Genomic DNA, 16,093 nt, shown 5'->3' with positions numbered 1-16,093 from the left:
CTGCAGACCCCCTGATTCTCTTGGCAACCCCCCCCCCACAGCGGAAAAAAAAGGCAGCTAGTCATTTTGTGTTGGTGCCCACAACCTAGGTCCCAGGAGCCACATGGCTCCTAGCATTCCTATCCCAGCTTCCAACTGCTGCTCATCAGTTGCTTTTATAAACCATAACTTGTTGAGATCCTAGTTCGATTGTAGGAGAAAGACAAGAAGGCATTGGGTTCATTTACTCCTGCAATGTAAGAGAGGTTACACTGCATCAAGCAAATAGATCACAAATAGATCATTTTCTGGCAGCAGGTAGAAGGGGGAGCTAGCAAAGGTATTTTGGCAATTACTGGTGGTGAAAGCAGGGTTTTCTGGAGCAGTATAATTTCTTATGTATCTTGTTTCTATTTAGCATGCTTCATAAGCCTGTTTTCTCTCCTTTCCCCCATATTCCCCCCCCCCCTTTGCATATGAAGTGTTACTTTACTTAGCAAGTCAAATGCCAGGCAGCCTGTCACTCTCATGCACAGCTGCTTTTGGAATTAGCATATGGACAAAAGAGGTGGGGAAGAGCCTTCTTGGGCAGGTGCTGTTCTTCAGTCTGCCCAGTGTCAGAATGCCCTAGTCATTTCCCAGATAAGATGCATACACAGCCATCTCTTGCATTGCTGTTGAACACCAGCAAACAGATTTGCTGTGACCTGAAATATGTGTGAACACGCAGGAAGAAAAAATTATTTGCAGCAAAGGAGCTCTTTAATATGCCTGCTTAAGCCCAGACACAAATTATCATAAAGCTTGTGATTTGTAGGCTTTAAGAAGAAAAAGGAAAGAAAACCTGAAATATGTAATAAGCTCTCCCATGATCAGAGAACAGTTCTGATTCCTGTTAACACATTCCAGAGGGGTAGTGGAGTTTCATGGCTGCCAATGAAAAGCTTATGCCACAATCAATCTTTTAGCCTTTAGGTTGCCTCACGAGTTTGTTGTATCTTGCAGACATCATATTTTGATCAGTAGATCCATTGTCCTTTTTCTTCATGAGACAGATCCCTCATGACTTCTGTTAAGTTGCATTTATAACTGAAGGAGACCAGTTAATGTGTGATATACTAATACAAGGGCTCTAACTTCATTCTGTCTCACAATTACCCCCCTCAATGTCTAGCGCCTGCCTTTGCCTGTACTAAGCGGCTATTTATTCTTTTATTTATTTATACATAACCTGCCTTTTTCCTGACAGGACTCAAGGCGGCTTACAGATAAAAATTAGAACCACTAAAAACATTGAAAAAATAATAATGATAAAACCACAAAACCTTGATAGAATTAAAACTATATACGTATATAAAATATATTAAAACCATACCAATAATTACAATAAAAACAGCACTGCACCAGCCCTTTCATTAAAAGCAGTCAGTTTCCAAAAGCCTCTTGGAAAAAGAAAGTCTTCACCTGTCGGTGGAAGGACAACAAGCAGGGAGCCTGTCTAGCTTATTTTATAAGGAGTATGTGTGCACTCCAGTCATGCCAGTTCTCTCCTCTTCCCTATTTCTTACAAAGGGTTTCTGGACTCTCATAACAACTCTTATCCTCACTTCATCCCTCTCTACTCTTTTTGTTATGCCTTATCTTTTCCATTATTTTTCATCTTGTTTGAATTCTGAATGCCTTTGTCCTGAAGGCAGGGTGTTCTTTTGAGTGATGTTAGTGCTTAGTCCCATGATGGCTGTTGTCATGGGCAGTTTTTTATACTAATGGGAGTAGAGTTGTGTCCTCAGTCATGCCATGTGTGGGGAAGCTATCTTGATTGGTATGGTAATGCCCACTAACTACTAGAGTATCATTTACACCACACCCACCCTTTTCTACAAATCCTAAGCGTTCTTTTAACTAAAACAAAACAAATTCCTTCCAGTAGCACCTTAAAGACCAACTAAGTCAGTTCTTGGTATGAGCTTTCGTGTGCATGCACACTTCTTCAGATACACTGAAACAGAAGTTTCCAGACCCTTCTATATAGTGAGAAGGGTTTAACTATATAGTTTAACAGTCTTTTAACTGTTAAACTTTGCCTGACTTGTACCAACCTTTCCCCATGAGTTTATTTCTCCAAAAAAAGCAGTGAGACTTAGTTGATCTTCTGCAACTTGCAGCATTTAAAAGACTTAATAGTTGAAGGTCAGTATAGATCACTGTGACCTTGAACACCAGTTCTGAAGACAAAATGGCTACACTCTGCATTTGACTTCAGAATAGCAATTAACTGCATCCAGATGGTCTGCTTGCAGAGTGACATGTTGCCCACTTCACCTCTATTGTGATGAGGCTGCAGAGTCCCTGGAACCAAACATGCCCATGTAGTCATTTGGCAGCCAATCAAAATATCCTTGTGATCAATTAGATGAACAGCTTCCTTCCAGAGTCACATTGCTGCAAGATACTGCAATCTCTCTTGTAGGCTTGAAATGTTTCGCTTTGCTTCTCTTCGCCTCTTCCCGATGAACCGCATTGCAATAATTTATCTGCAAATGCAGTATTTGGGGAAGAGAACATGGGTGACCTGTCTGTTCCTGACTTTACTATTTGTACACTTAAACAACCTACCTCTCTCGTTTTTGCCTAATAATTGCTTTCTGTGGCTGAAAGGAAGGAACATGTATCTGTTAGGTATTGCCATAAAGACCAATGTGAGTTTCTGTACTATAAATATCCCCAGATTAATAGGTCCCCAGATAATATGTCCCCAGACAAACTATGGAGTAGCTGGCTTAACATTATGCTCAAAGTAGTGCTTGTGGCTTTATGCTTTTCAAACAAACCAGCCTAAGGCCAATGTTTGTTCTAGGCTTCCTGACTATGTTTTTTTGAAGAGAAACAAATCACAAGTGCTGGTTCAGATCCAACACTAAGCCAGCCTTCCAGCGGTCTGTTTCTCCACTCATAAGGGAGGAATGAGGTAGAAGAGCTTGAGCTAGGTACACCGGCACAAAGTATGAGCATGTTATGATCAAGACAGACAAACTCCACTTGGCTTAGCAACATGTGTGAATACGACCAGTATGGTCCAGTTTCAAAAACTAACAAGCCAGTAGAAAATGGGTGAAATCCTCCACAATTGAGGTTATGGGCTAGGTGTTCAGAAACTAGAAAAACTGTGGGGGAAGGGATACTCTGCTGGCCGAACTTGAAACCTAGGGATAGCATATTAAACTTGGTTGTAAAAGGGTGCATCCTTGGTAGACAAGCTCATTGCAGTCTACAAACTGTGTTAAAGGGCTTTAATACACTTGTGGGGAGTTACTGTTTTAACAAATGTTGACAGCTAGATCCAAGTGCGTAGAGCAAAAGAACCATCTGAATCTTTAATGATGTGAATTGCTGTAGCTGCTATTCAGGCAGGTTTTCATGCAGAGTATGTGGAACCATGCTTCCATATAGTATAGAAAACTGCTTGTTTGCTTAGGTCCTCTTTTTGTTGTCGGATCTAGTATAGTGAGACCCAAAGTTTGTGCATTATTGAAAGTGCACAAGGAATCTCCTTTCTTTGAAAGCTCTTTCTGGGTTTTAACTGTTTTGAAGTAGATATATGTTTAAGTAAAATTGCAAGCCTAAACAGCTTCCTTAGCTGTGAATGAGGGGAAGTGGAAAAGGCTCAGGAATTGTAGGCAGGGCAAACAAACACACCCTGTCCTTTCATCTCTGCTACACTGCCTCGCATATTTTAACCAGGAAGATGCCTCTTTGTTTGATGGCAGCAATCCGTTCAGTTTATCACATACAACTTTTGTAGAATAACTGGCTGCAGTTTTAGGCAGCACAATGGACTCAAGTTCGTATATTTGTATTTTCTGTTAAATTCTGAATTTTCTCAGTAAGCAGTGTGCTTGAATAAGTGTGTGCCAAGTATTCTAGAGTTGCATATACATTCTGATGGGTCATTAGTGACTTTCGAGTGGGTCTCTTAACCAATATAAAGCCTTACATGGAGGTGAGTTCTAGCATGCGTAAATGATGATGTATGGATGCTGGTGTGCTGCTTTAGTGTGAGCAGCTTTGAATAGTACAGAACCTGTAAGCTGGGTTAGTGACCTACTCCAGTGACCATCTTAAGACCTGCTTGAGTCACTTACGTAGCTTCTCTGTTCATTCTTGCAGGAAACAAAGGGAAGGAACTGTACCCTTTTCATTTATGTTTGAACTGTTGCTTTCTCCCAGATCTCTTTTAAAACCAAAAGCAATATATTGACAGATGGGAAGATTGCCAAACTGGTGAGAAGGAGAGAAAGTAAACTCACTAAGAATTGATCTGCCTCTTTTCTCTATTCTTCCTCTTTACCTCCACCACCCCATCTCTTGATTTTTAACCTAGCAGCTTGGCTGTGTTGCAGGTAGGTGTTTATTGTGGAAGAACAGATCCTGCTAAGATCACCTTTGGTGAACATTTGTATGTACTTTCAATGATCTCGGATTAAATTATTTTGAATTATAGGATTTTGTATTGGTGATTCTGAATTCTCAATGGACTCAGGTCCTTCTGGCAGGATTCATAAGCATCTGATAGTCCAGTGTAAGAATGGAATGCTGGGCTACGTAAGCCTTTGGACTGATCCAGTAGTGCTCTTCCTATGTTGATTAACTTGATTTTTTTTATAGTGAAAGCATAGTTAGCAAAGTTTTCTCTGAACATTTAGTAAGAAACATTCTTAACACTGTGTCGGAGCAAAACAGTGCTTAAGTGTCTAATCCATATTAAATAACATTGGGAAAATAACTAAGGATTTGTTTTCATTTATGATAGTCAATCTGAAATAAATTATTTGCTCCCTTAAAAAAACCTTTGTATATATAGGGCTTTACCTTTGACTGTCCTTTAAAGTGCATGGTGCTTCTATACAGTATAGGTAGGATTTTGATCTTGCACTACAGTATTGTAAAACTACATTAACGGGCAGAAGATGCATAAATGACTGGAAAAGGAACTCTTTCTGTGCCAGCCTCAATGTGAGCCCCCTCAATTAAAAGTTACTAATGTTGGCTGGTACAGATGAGAATTGACTAGGTTTCCTGGGTCATTGAAGAGGCTCTTAAATGTTGGAAAGGGACTATCCAATGCTCATATGATTTGCCTATAGAAAGTTCCATTTTTAGTGACCAGCATTTCCATTTAAAGACTCACATTATTAGACTGGGAAAGGCATCTGCCTGAGACTCTAGGGAACCCCTGATAGTTGGGGTAGACAACACTGGGCCCAGTGGCCCAGTTAAGTCTACTGCAGCTTCATGTGCAATCTTACATTTAGGCAATTGTAAGATGTTTGGGGGGAAAGCAAAGAACAATAAAAAAGAGAATCAGTTTACCATTGACAGATAGTTGAACTGACTTACTTGGTCTTTAAGGTGCTACTGGAAGGAATTTGTTTAGTTTACCATTGAGTTTGCCTGACACTGATTCTTCCTAAAACATTGTTGTAGCTAATAACTGGATTCTCATAAGCAAAGGCATGCAAATTGTGTTTGTTTAACAGTTCTTTTCTAGTAAATAGGTTGGTGATTGACATAATCTGTGCAAGGGCAACAAACTGCAAAATGCATTCATGCTGTGTTAACCGCATCTTATTTCACATTGAAAGAAAGGAAAAAGCATGATCAAATTCAGAGTTTTGTCTATCTTTCTAAAAGGGAGTAATAGAATCATAGAATTATAGAGTTAGAAGGGACCCAGAGGGTCATCTATTCTAACCCCCAGCAATGCAGGAATCTCAACTAATGCATCTATGACAGACAACATTCCAACCTCTGCTTAAATACCTCCAATGAAGGAGAGTCCACCACCTTCTGAGGGAGTCTCTTCCACTGTCACACAGCTCTTACCCTCAGAAAGTTCTTCCTGATGTTTATTCAGAATCTCCTTTCTTGTAACTTGAAGCTATTGGTTTGGGTCCTAGTCTCCAGAGGAGACAACAAGCTTGGAAGATGGCTGTTAGATCTCCTCTCAGTCTCCTCTTATCCAGGTTAAACATACCCACTTCCCTCAACTGTTCCTCATCAGGCTCGGTTTCCAGATCCTTTGTCATCTTGGTTACCCTCCTTTGCACACGTTTCAGCTTGTCAATATCCTTCTTAAACTGTGCTGTCGAGAACTGGACACAGTACTCCAGGTGTGGTCTAACCAAGGCAAAATAGAGTGGAACTATTATTTCCCTTGATTGGGACATTATATTTCTGTCGATGCAGCCTAGAATAGCATGAGCCTTTTTTGCTACTGCAACACAAAGTGGCAGCTATACCTAATAGTCTCTTCCCTTCCATAGCACAAATTGGGGACCACCAACTCCATTGCATTTTGCTCAACAGCATTGGCTAGAGAACCTAATTCTGGAGTATGCAGCTAGAGAACATTTTTCTTTTGAACATTCTACACTTGTGTGCTTATCTGGCTTCATATTTGATATAATTCTGTGTTAAGTCACTGAAAGCAAAACTTGTTTTTGCTTGTTATTCAACAATTCTTTTATGTTTCAGAGTTCTGATCATGTTGGCAGCGATGATGCAGCTCATGAGGATGAAGGATTTATGGGGATGCTGCCTCTCCAAGCTCACCATGCCATGGAGAGGATGGAAGAGTTTGTATGTAAGGTAAGAGGCTGCAAAGCAAGTGCCCATCATGCTCTGGTGTGCTTCACACAGCTGTTGGGTCCTTTGGCTAGCAGTGCGTGCACTTCTGGCAACAAAGAGCCAAGTCACAGTGGGTGGCCGTCAAGGAGTTCTGTTGTCTTGGCTGATGCTGCCACTGTGCGTGTTGGGATCTTGCGCTTCCAGTAATTGGATGAATTAGAAAGTTTAGCACGATAGGGATTACACGTTGAAATGTAGGATTAAACATGATGGTACAACTGTTGAGCCTCTTTTTTGAAACATCTGTGGAAGTCCAAGCAGAATAATGCCCTCTGCTTCTAGTGTTTCTGGGTCAGAGAACTTTAATTTACAAGGTCACCTTTTTCCACCCACACTCCTTCAGGCCTTTGCAAATCTTTGTTTGGAGATTACCATTTGTCTCCCTTGTGTAGCAGCCTCATTGTGTCCACCGTCCCAAGTGAAAAAAGCCAGTTCTATTGAAATGCCACCCTGGACAAATTCATTGTGAGCTGTGTAAATATTACTGGTCTTGACTTTCCTTGGCTAATTTTAAAGGGAAATAGTTTATGCTGGTGTCTGGCTCTAACGTCAGAATCAGAACAGAGAATATTATTTTTACCTTGTTTTGCTGCTATCTTTTCATAATTGGAAGGATGACCTTGGAAATGCAGGATTTATTAACAAAATTTCTACAAATATATGAACCCCAACTTTAATGAAGCTCCATTGTTACCATCTTTCTTTTTTCCACCTATCACTGAAGTTGCAGAATATTTGACTTTGGGTGATTCATATTTTAGAATGGCAAACATGCTCCCAAACTTTCATGGAGGGGTGCTTTGGATTGGCTTTTCTTTGCTTTCATGTGGTACACTACAGGGAGCAGTTTTTTCAGTTTCCTGAAACGTCATACTAATTTCAAAATTATTTGTGATGGTAAAGGTGCTGTGGATTTTGTGGAAGAGTGCAGTGGCTGAATTATTCTCTATACTGCTTTTTCCATTTGAAATTTAATGTGTATTTCCTTGGGAAACTGCCACAGGAGGACTAACACAACCCCTCCTTACTCCCTTTAGGTGTGGGAGGGCAGATGGCGCGTCATCCCCTTTGACGTCTTGCCCGACTGGCTGAAGGACAACGATTACCTGTTGCATGGGCACCGCCCACCCATGCCCTCTTTCCGGGCTTGCTTCAAAAGCATTTTCAGAATACACACAGAGACCGGCAATATCTGGACACACCTACTAGGTATTGACTTGGATGTAAATGTCATATGAATTTATCTTTTATAACTAATAACTGAGTTAAGAAGCAAAGGAAATAGACTTTGGAACTTACTGCTGATCCAATAGCAAGAGCAAGATTGCCTGGAGCACATCTGACAGGACTCTACAGGATATGTTGGGCAAGAGTTTGGGGTGAATTATACTTGCATAGATGGATCCTGGACAAAGGGTTGCATTGGGTTGCAGTGACTTTCCCCTTCAGTAATCTTACTAAATGCCTGTTTGGTAGAATAACTTCTCTTTGTTCAGCACCAACTAACTTGGTTTGAATTACTCAGATGTGCAAATTCCCCCTTTTCTGTTTGTGTTGTACTCCCCTCACCCCATCACTGATAATGTTTTGAGGATGCTCAGATTGACTTGGCAGATCTACATGAATCCTCTTCCTGTTGTCCAGAAAGATAATTCAGATTTCTGCTCCAACACTGCTGTTCACTAATAGCTTTTAGGAAGAAAGTGTAAACACTTTGGTATGCGTGTGCTGCTCTGAGTCAAGACCTTGGTCCAAGCCTTCAACCTGGGACATCTGAATTGCAATGCTGCAGAAAAATTGTGTGCTTTGTACTTCTGTGTGGCTTTCTCACAGCAGCATTGCCCTTGAAATAAGCTTAATTGCCTGTGCTTACTGGACCTTTCCTGGCTCTTGGGACTAATGATGAAACAGGCCTCAAATTAGCTTCAGTTGGCATTGCAGTGACCATATTCTGTTTGGCTCGTTGGGGAGGACGGAACTAGAGCTAAGCTTGCATACTTTAAACATTATTGTCAGCAACTGTTTTGCTTGGCAGAACATTTAGGTTGGAATAAACCTAAAGCCCTTTGGTTCATTGATTGGTCATATTTGTGCCAGCCCAAGCTCTGTATGCTACACCACCCTGCCTCATAATACTTGGGAGAAATAATGCAGACAAACAGCAAATTGAATCTGTTTCCAGCTTTATATCAGGCCACCCATTCCACCATGTTCCACTCCATGCACAGCACACTAAACCACATTTTAACATGTGCATAATGTGGCCAGGGGTTTCCCAAAGCTGTTCAAAGTATATGTAGTACCTCACTCAATGATTTGCAAATGTTAAGTCAAATGATCTACAGAAATGTGACAGATGACATTTCTCAAGTGTACTGAATTTGCTGTGATGCTTTTTTGGGGTTCTCCCGCTACACATGCACAAACTTCGGCGGTCTTGTAACATTTATTTTTCTTTGTTTAGGTTGTGTGTTCTTTCTGTGTCTGGGCATCTTTTACATGTTCCGGCCAAACATGTCCTTTGTAGCACCTGTACAAGAGAAGGTAGTGGTTGGAGTGTTCTTCTTGGGAGCCATTCTCTGCCTCTCCTTCTCATGGCTCTTCCACACAGTTTACTGCCATTCAGAAGGTGTCTCAAGACTATTCTCCAAGTAAGTATTGTAGTGGTTCAGTGTGACTTCAGAGCCGGAAAATGTATGTGAAGCACTATGAAAATTGTCAGTGTATTAGCTGTTGGGTCCAGGCTGAGGAACTGGAATTTGCCTAAGAGCTCTACTTCAGCCATTGATAGGCTGCCCATATTCCTGACATTGTGGTTAGCAGGCCAAGATTAAAGAATTTAGATCAGAGCTCTTCTCCTAAGGTTTGTCTGCCTTTGCTAATATTTTGAAGTTGCTGTTTAGGGGTGGTCACAGTAGGAACCTTATTAACCACAGAAGTCTTGCACCAGAAGCTGGACAATGATGCAACTAGGTTAGGCTTGTTGGGTGCTGTGGAGGCTGTGCAATCAGTGAGCAGGCTATTTCATGTGACCTTCCTGAAACAACTTTCCCCCTCTCTTCCCTTGCCTTAGACTGGACTACTCTGGCATCGCCCTCCTCATTATGGGCAGTTTTGTCCCATGGCTCTACTACTCCTTCTATTGCAACCCTCAGCCCTGCTTCATCTACTTGATTGTCATCTGTGTCCTGGGCATCACAGCCATTATAGTTTCCCAATGGGACAGGTTTGCAACCCCCCAGTATCGAGCAGTACGAGCAGGTAAGACTCAAAGGATCACTTTTAAAATGCTTTCCTCCACATGAAGGGATTTGGTCTGAAATTTTATTCCAAATTGGAACAAAGTGCTGAACTTACTTATGCATGGTGCTATTTTTTTTTAATGTAACTTTGAACGGAGTGTGCGCGTGCTCATAGATTAAAAGTTTGACACTCCTAATCTGCCAGTCATATTTGCATAATGTCAGGTTCTAGAGAGGTAGCCATATCTGTCTGCAACAAAACTTCTTTAATGTTCCATATTCAGATTTATAGCGACACAAGTTTTTGTGAGTTAAAGTCGCCATCCATGATGTGTTGCCTTCCATTAGCCATGCTTATGGCGTATTTGTGTATATTTGTGTACAGACAGATATACAGTGGTACCTCCATTCCGGAGGCCCGTTCGCAACATGAAAAGTCTGCAACCTGAAGCGCTGTATCTGTGCGCAGCGCAATTTGGCGCTTGTGCGCATGCACGAAGTGCGATTTAGCGCTACTGCGCATGCGTGAGCGGTGAAACCCAGAAGTAACCCTTTCCGGTACTTCCAGGTTGCTGTGGGATGCAACCTGAGAAAATGTAACATGAAGCAAATGTAACATGAGGTATGACTGTACATACAGCAAAATGTAGTCCCCAAACAGGCCTTGAAAAGTTTGCACTCTTCATTCTTTATGTGTACAGAGAATCCACTAGTTGTGGATAGTTAGTACTTCATGCACCTTATACATGGGCATCCCTTCATGGATACATAATAAATTGGTTGGTATTTAGATGCCACAAGATTCCTTGTGCCTGCATCATGTGTGTTTTAATTTGCACTGTTCTCCCTCCCCCCTTTTTTTTGTATGATTAACTTGTAGTACTCATTATGTGACATCTTGTTTGGATGACAATAAGTTAAGGATTCTGGCTGTAAATGCCAAGTCTGTTCAATGAACACAATTTGTGAAAATGACTCATCAGCTTAGCTGGATGCCATCTTTCATAATGGCTCTAAATTCTGGCTAAGTCTGAGGAAGCTAGAAAGTCAGGCAGGAGGATAATTTAGGATAAGATATTGTTTAAAATCAAAACCCTAAATGCATCTTCTAGTGCAGTAGTTTCCAAATTTTGTCATGAGGGAACTGAAAGAAAAAGAATCTCCTAAGGACGAAAAACATCTGCCAGCAGGGAAGCTGTTTGCTGTTACAGACATACACACATTCAGCATTTTATTTGTATGCCACCTTTCTGTAGTTTAAACCATGCTTAAGGCAGCTTACAACATGAAAAAAATAATAATTACATAGCAAAAGTAATTTTCAACCATAAATAAAATTTCAAAAAGTACACATCCAAATTGAACATTTCCACATAGATCATAAGATCTAAAATAAAATGCAAAAAATTATATCAATAACAGCCACACACACCCCTCCAAACAGAACACGCTAAACAACGCCCCAGCCCAACAGTCTGTTCAGTCGCCTCAGTTTTTGTAGCTGGAGTCAGGGCCCTGCCTTCCCTGGCCAGGTGGAAAAAAGGCCAGTAACAAGGACTCCTAGCCAAGATGCTTATTCCACCGCTCCGGCCTGCCTGCCTGCCTGCCTTTCCATTCCATCTTTACAGGAGGATGGAGACTTTGTTCTGTCCATCTCTGCTTTTGGAAATGATTAGGTTTTTCTGATACTCCAGTGCAGAGGATGCTACTTGCGGAATCTCTACAAAAATTGCTGCTCTGGGCTTTGTCTCCTTCCATTTGGGGGGCACACTTGGAACAGTAACTCCTGTAGCAGTGCATGGGAAGGACTCCTCTGAGGGAAGGTGAAATTCTTGCACGTGTGCATGCGCACGCACACAGAATGTGAATGTAGTCATGAATTCAGGGGGGAAAGTCTCATTTGCCTGCTGGAAGTTTGAAGAATTTGTTCTAGAATATTTCTGTACCTTCCAGGAAGTTGTAAATTTATACAGAGGATCAGGAGATGAAATATATAGCAATTGAAACTTAGTACAGTGGTACCTCTGGTTACGAACTTAATTCGTTCCGAAGGTCCGTTCTTAACCTGAAACCATTCTTAACCTGAGGTACCACTTTAGCTAATGGGGCCTCCTCCTGCTGCTGTTCTCATCCTGAGGTAAAGTTCTTAACCCGAGGTACTACTTCCGGGTTAGCGGAGTCTGTAACCCAAAGTTTGTAACCTGAGGTACCACTGTACTGGGAATACTATTTTGCAAATATTGAAGGTTTTAATTATCGTGAACTGTCAGTTCAATCTGTGGGCTGGAGCAGACAAAACACCTTTGAAGTTTATTCTTCCACGACTGATGTAAGTGCTGCACTTTTTTGGTCAGTCAGTGGTACACGAAGGCCAAAGTTTCTTTCTGCCACTCACAGCCCACTGGCAGGGAGTCTTTATTTCAAGGCTTGTGCTACAGTCTCTAGTGTACTTAGAAAGCTAGAGGTATATTAACATATTTCTACAACAAAAAGAATTTTGTCTAATTAAAGAAATTATAGTTGGTTGATTGCAATTTTAAATGATCTGCATAATAAAAGTCACTTGAATAAAATGATGACTTTGGAATGGAAAAGCATACTTTCTTTATCTAGTATTTAAGTGTTGTGTGTGTATCTGTGTGTTTGTGTGTGCGTGTGTGCACACACACACATGTATGTGCTGCAGCAGGCATAGTATTGAAGGAGAATATGCCTCCTGGTTGCAACAGAAGAGAGAATGCCTCTTCTAAAATGACATTTAGCACTATGATTAGAAGTACATAGAAATTATTATTTTTTAAAAATGTGTTCCCAGATTGATCAGGGGCTCCTCTCTAGTTGACCAAATGGGTTGTGGCCCTAAAAACCAACCACCCAAGTAATCTTCCTGCTCTGCTTTGGGATCCTGAGCTTTGGCAGTTTGCCCTCATCTCTGCCACTGCTTCTCTTGTGTCCAAGGCTGAATCTGTCCCACTTCCCTTATCTCCTAGGAGTGTTTCTGGCTCTGGGCCTTAGTGGGGTCATCCCCACCCTGCACTTTGTCATCACGGAAGGGCTCCTCAAGGCTGCCACAATGGGGCAGATAGGCTGGCTGGCTCTCATGGCCTGCCTGTATATCACTGGCGCTGCACTGTATGCTGCTCGCATCCCGGAGAGGTTCTTCCCGGGCAAGTGTGACATCTGGGTAAGTATGGCTAATAGATGGCAGGCACATAATAGGGAGGGTGAGAGGCATTAATGCCATCCCTACTGCATATCTGCAGTGATGGATCACTGTGGTCTGTGGCCGAGCTCTATAAAGACACAGTTCTATAAATGCCTCTTACTGCTCAGTTCTGGGCTAAAATGGAGCCCTGCTGTGCAACTGCTAACTTTAAAACCCTGTGAAACTCTGCAACCTTCTCTTGGTAGGCATTACAAGAATGAAAAATATTTGCACTGTATCTGCCTTGGCACATCTGGCTCCCAAGAGAGGGAATGGTGCACAGCTGCCAAAATACAACCATTCTGATACAGTGCTGTTAATGCTCTGTCTTTGTTTGTTTATGTGTATGTGAGCATGTATCTTGTCCTCTAGCCAGTTATGCCAAGTTGACTGGGGCTGGGTGGGTTTAAATTGGCACCTCTTGGTGCTTGCATAGCCTGTTCACACAGAGAAACAAACAATGGATTCCTAGGAAGCAAGATGGCTTATTCTTTGGCTGGTTGATACTTCACAATCTCTACTTAGTAGCCAGTACCACCTGTGATGCCCTCCTTTGGTGACTGTACTGGAAAATGGGAGTCTCCTTTACCTAAGGTGAAACGGTGTTCTGTTTTTCTTTCTCCCATAGTTCCACTCCCACCAGCTGTTTCATGTCTTTGTAGTGGCTGGTGCATTTGCGCACTTCCATGGAGTTTCAAACCTTCAGGAGTTCCGCTTCACAGTTGGTGGAGGCTGCTCAGAGGACGAGATGTAGTAAAACTGACCACTTGTCCAAGATCGTAACCAAAAAAGCAGAACTGTTGGAGCAGTCAGTCTACACCTGACCCAGGATGGTGTAGAAGCTTCGCAGGGATTCTAACTAAAACTTGGAAGAGAAATTCATACCTCAAGCATTGGAGTGAATTGATTCTGAAGACCTGGAAGTTCTTAAACCCTAATTTATTCCTGGGGTCTACAGACTAAGCTACAGAAAGCCCTTTCTTAATCAGCTTCTGTTCAATGCCATATTTATTTGTAGAAAAACAAGAGGGGTTGTCATGGGGAGATGGCTTAGCATTTTTTTTTCTTTTTTAAAATCTAGCTTGATTAAGATTTGTATCTTGTTCAGGTAAGTTGATTTTTAGATGCTCTTTTGGGAGGAAAAATGTAAATAAGATTTCTAACATTCTGTTTAATTGAAAAGTTTATATAAATGTTTTAAAATTGTGTGGGAGGGGAGGGTTTTTTGTATAGATAGCAACATGCAAGTACCACACACTGTTTCAAGTTTGCACGAACCCTTTTAAGTGCAAGAGGGCCAGGTGAAACCCCTGCAGCATCGGGTTCTACAGATTCTTCCTAATGTTTGGGGATATACTGGACAGCTAGACCCAGCAGGCTCAGTCTGCACACAAGGGTTCAGGGTAAGCAAGTGTGGACAACCTTAAATCGGGCTGACACTTGGGCCCCTGTACGTTCAGAAGGCAAAGGCAGGAGACATTGTGCAGCTGAGCTCTGCTCCCTTGGCAGGGAGTGCCTTCTAAGATCTCTGCCATTTTGTGGATAGTCTTTAGGTGGTCTTTCTTTCCACCAGCCTTTTGCTGTGTTGGGATTTGATGGCTTAAGGCACAATATGGTATGTATCTCGACCTCTTTGGCAGTGGGGTCTCTTGTCAGTGTTTCACCATTCAGTTGGGCCTGCTATCCTTTTTTATCCAAGTGCAATTGTTAGTGTCAGGCATCTGCCTTCTAGTTGAGAGACAGTAGGATAAGATGGTCTGCAGGGAGTGAGGAGGAACATATGAAAAAGCAGCCTAGACTAGCTGTTAATTCATTCTAGATTATGTTGTGTGCTGCTGAACTACAGTAGCACTAAGGTTGCCCGGTATTAAATTCCACCAAGCTCCACTTGGCTGCAATGTAACACTGCCACTCCTTCTTGCTTCCTTCTGGTATATAAGACAACGCTGCGCACTGGGCTTTTTTCTTTCTTTAAAAAGAACAGCTTGCAGAATCTGCTTGGATATTACATTTTTGCCTCTCCTCAAAAGAGTGCTTGGTACCCAAGAGAAGCTTGTTGTCTCTTTAAAAACTTCCCCAGATAGCTTAACTGCTTGTGGGGTAGTGTACATTCTGAGAAGGGCAAATTATCACTAAGCAGAATACTCAGTTGGGCAAGAAGTGTAGTTGCTGTTTTCTCCTGCTAGCCTGGTGAGGCATGTCAGAGATGGAGATAAATGTTTTGACACAGTGTAGAATTTGTGTTGTTGAATACTCACAGTGGGGGCAGTTCCTTTGGCCCATAGTATAATTAACTACAAGTGTTGGGAGATGATAGAATTTGTCACACTGCTTTTTTGATTATTAGAAGGAAGTTGGTCTTTAGTGTTTAGACCTACAAGAAGTGCTTAACGGGTGCTTGTAGGCAACTTCAGATGTGTATATCCTGGGTAGGATCCTGATGTGCTGAATGCAGATAGGCCAGAATGGCACCCTAACGCTCTGATTGTTCAATCCCATACTAAAAAAACAGAACAGTATTAATTGAACCCCTGTAATGGAACAGGAAGGCCAGTGATGATTTAACCTTCCCAGTGGTAAATGTAGCCATCTGTAAGAAGGGTGGCTTGCCTGATGGGGAATGTGCTAATACATATCAGACTCAGATCTACCTATCTGAAAAGCATTTTTTCTAGATCATCCTATGCTCACTCCCAGAAAGGGTTTCTCACAACCTGGTCCTACAGCACACAACCTGTACAAAAACACACCCTCCACTTATTCGACCCCTTTGGTCTCTGTTTAGGACATTTTTTTGTGTCCCAATAAGAAAAACTGCTTAGCTGTGCACTTTTCCGTGGTGCTTGCTGAGACTTCTTCCCAGGTTGGCACCTGAATGCCTTACTCTCAGCAATCGGAGGTTCGCTTGCTTCCTTTGTGTGTGCAGGTTTTCAGTGTAGTATAGTTCAGAGTTACAGCTTTCTTTTCCCCATTAACTAGT

General features: G+C 41.9%; 1 protein-coding gene and 1 long non-coding RNA gene across 3 annotated transcripts in view; one reads left to right on the top strand and one right to left on the bottom strand.

Annotated features, from left to right (window-relative positions):
• ADIPOR2 (adiponectin receptor 2) overlaps nt 1-15,188 on the top strand; it is a 32,578-nt gene extending 17,390 nt beyond the window's left edge. For both annotated transcript variants that reach the window (XM_081878984.1, XM_081878983.1), the window contains exons 3-8: nt 6,514-6,627; nt 7,704-7,875; nt 9,131-9,317; nt 9,740-9,927; nt 12,899-13,092; nt 13,742-15,188. In XM_081878984.1, coding sequence (XP_081735110.1) covers nt 6,514-6,627; nt 7,704-7,875; nt 9,131-9,317; nt 9,740-9,927; nt 12,899-13,092; nt 13,742-13,867 — 981 coding nt within the window. In that variant the 3' untranslated portion in view covers nt 13,868-15,188. The remainder of the gene's footprint in view (nt 1-6,513; nt 6,628-7,703; nt 7,876-9,130; nt 9,318-9,739; nt 9,928-12,898; nt 13,093-13,741) is intronic.
• LOC309351405 lies at nt 720-2,191 on the bottom strand. Its single transcript, XR_014160833.1, has 2 exons — nt 2,079-2,191; nt 720-1,068 (listed from the first exon to the last, which is right to left on the bottom strand). It is a non-coding gene; the product is annotated as an uncharacterized lncRNA (long non-coding RNA).
• Nucleotides 15,189-16,093: the final 905 nt, after the last annotated feature.

Source organism: Podarcis erhardii (genome assembly GCF_964252035.2).
Source record: "Podarcis erhardii genome assembly, chromosome: 10".
NCBI lineage: Eukaryota > Metazoa > Chordata > Lepidosauria > Squamata > Lacertidae > Podarcis > Podarcis erhardii.
Note: the sequence above shows the minus strand (reverse complement) of the source record. Positions and strands in the feature narration are given on the sequence as shown.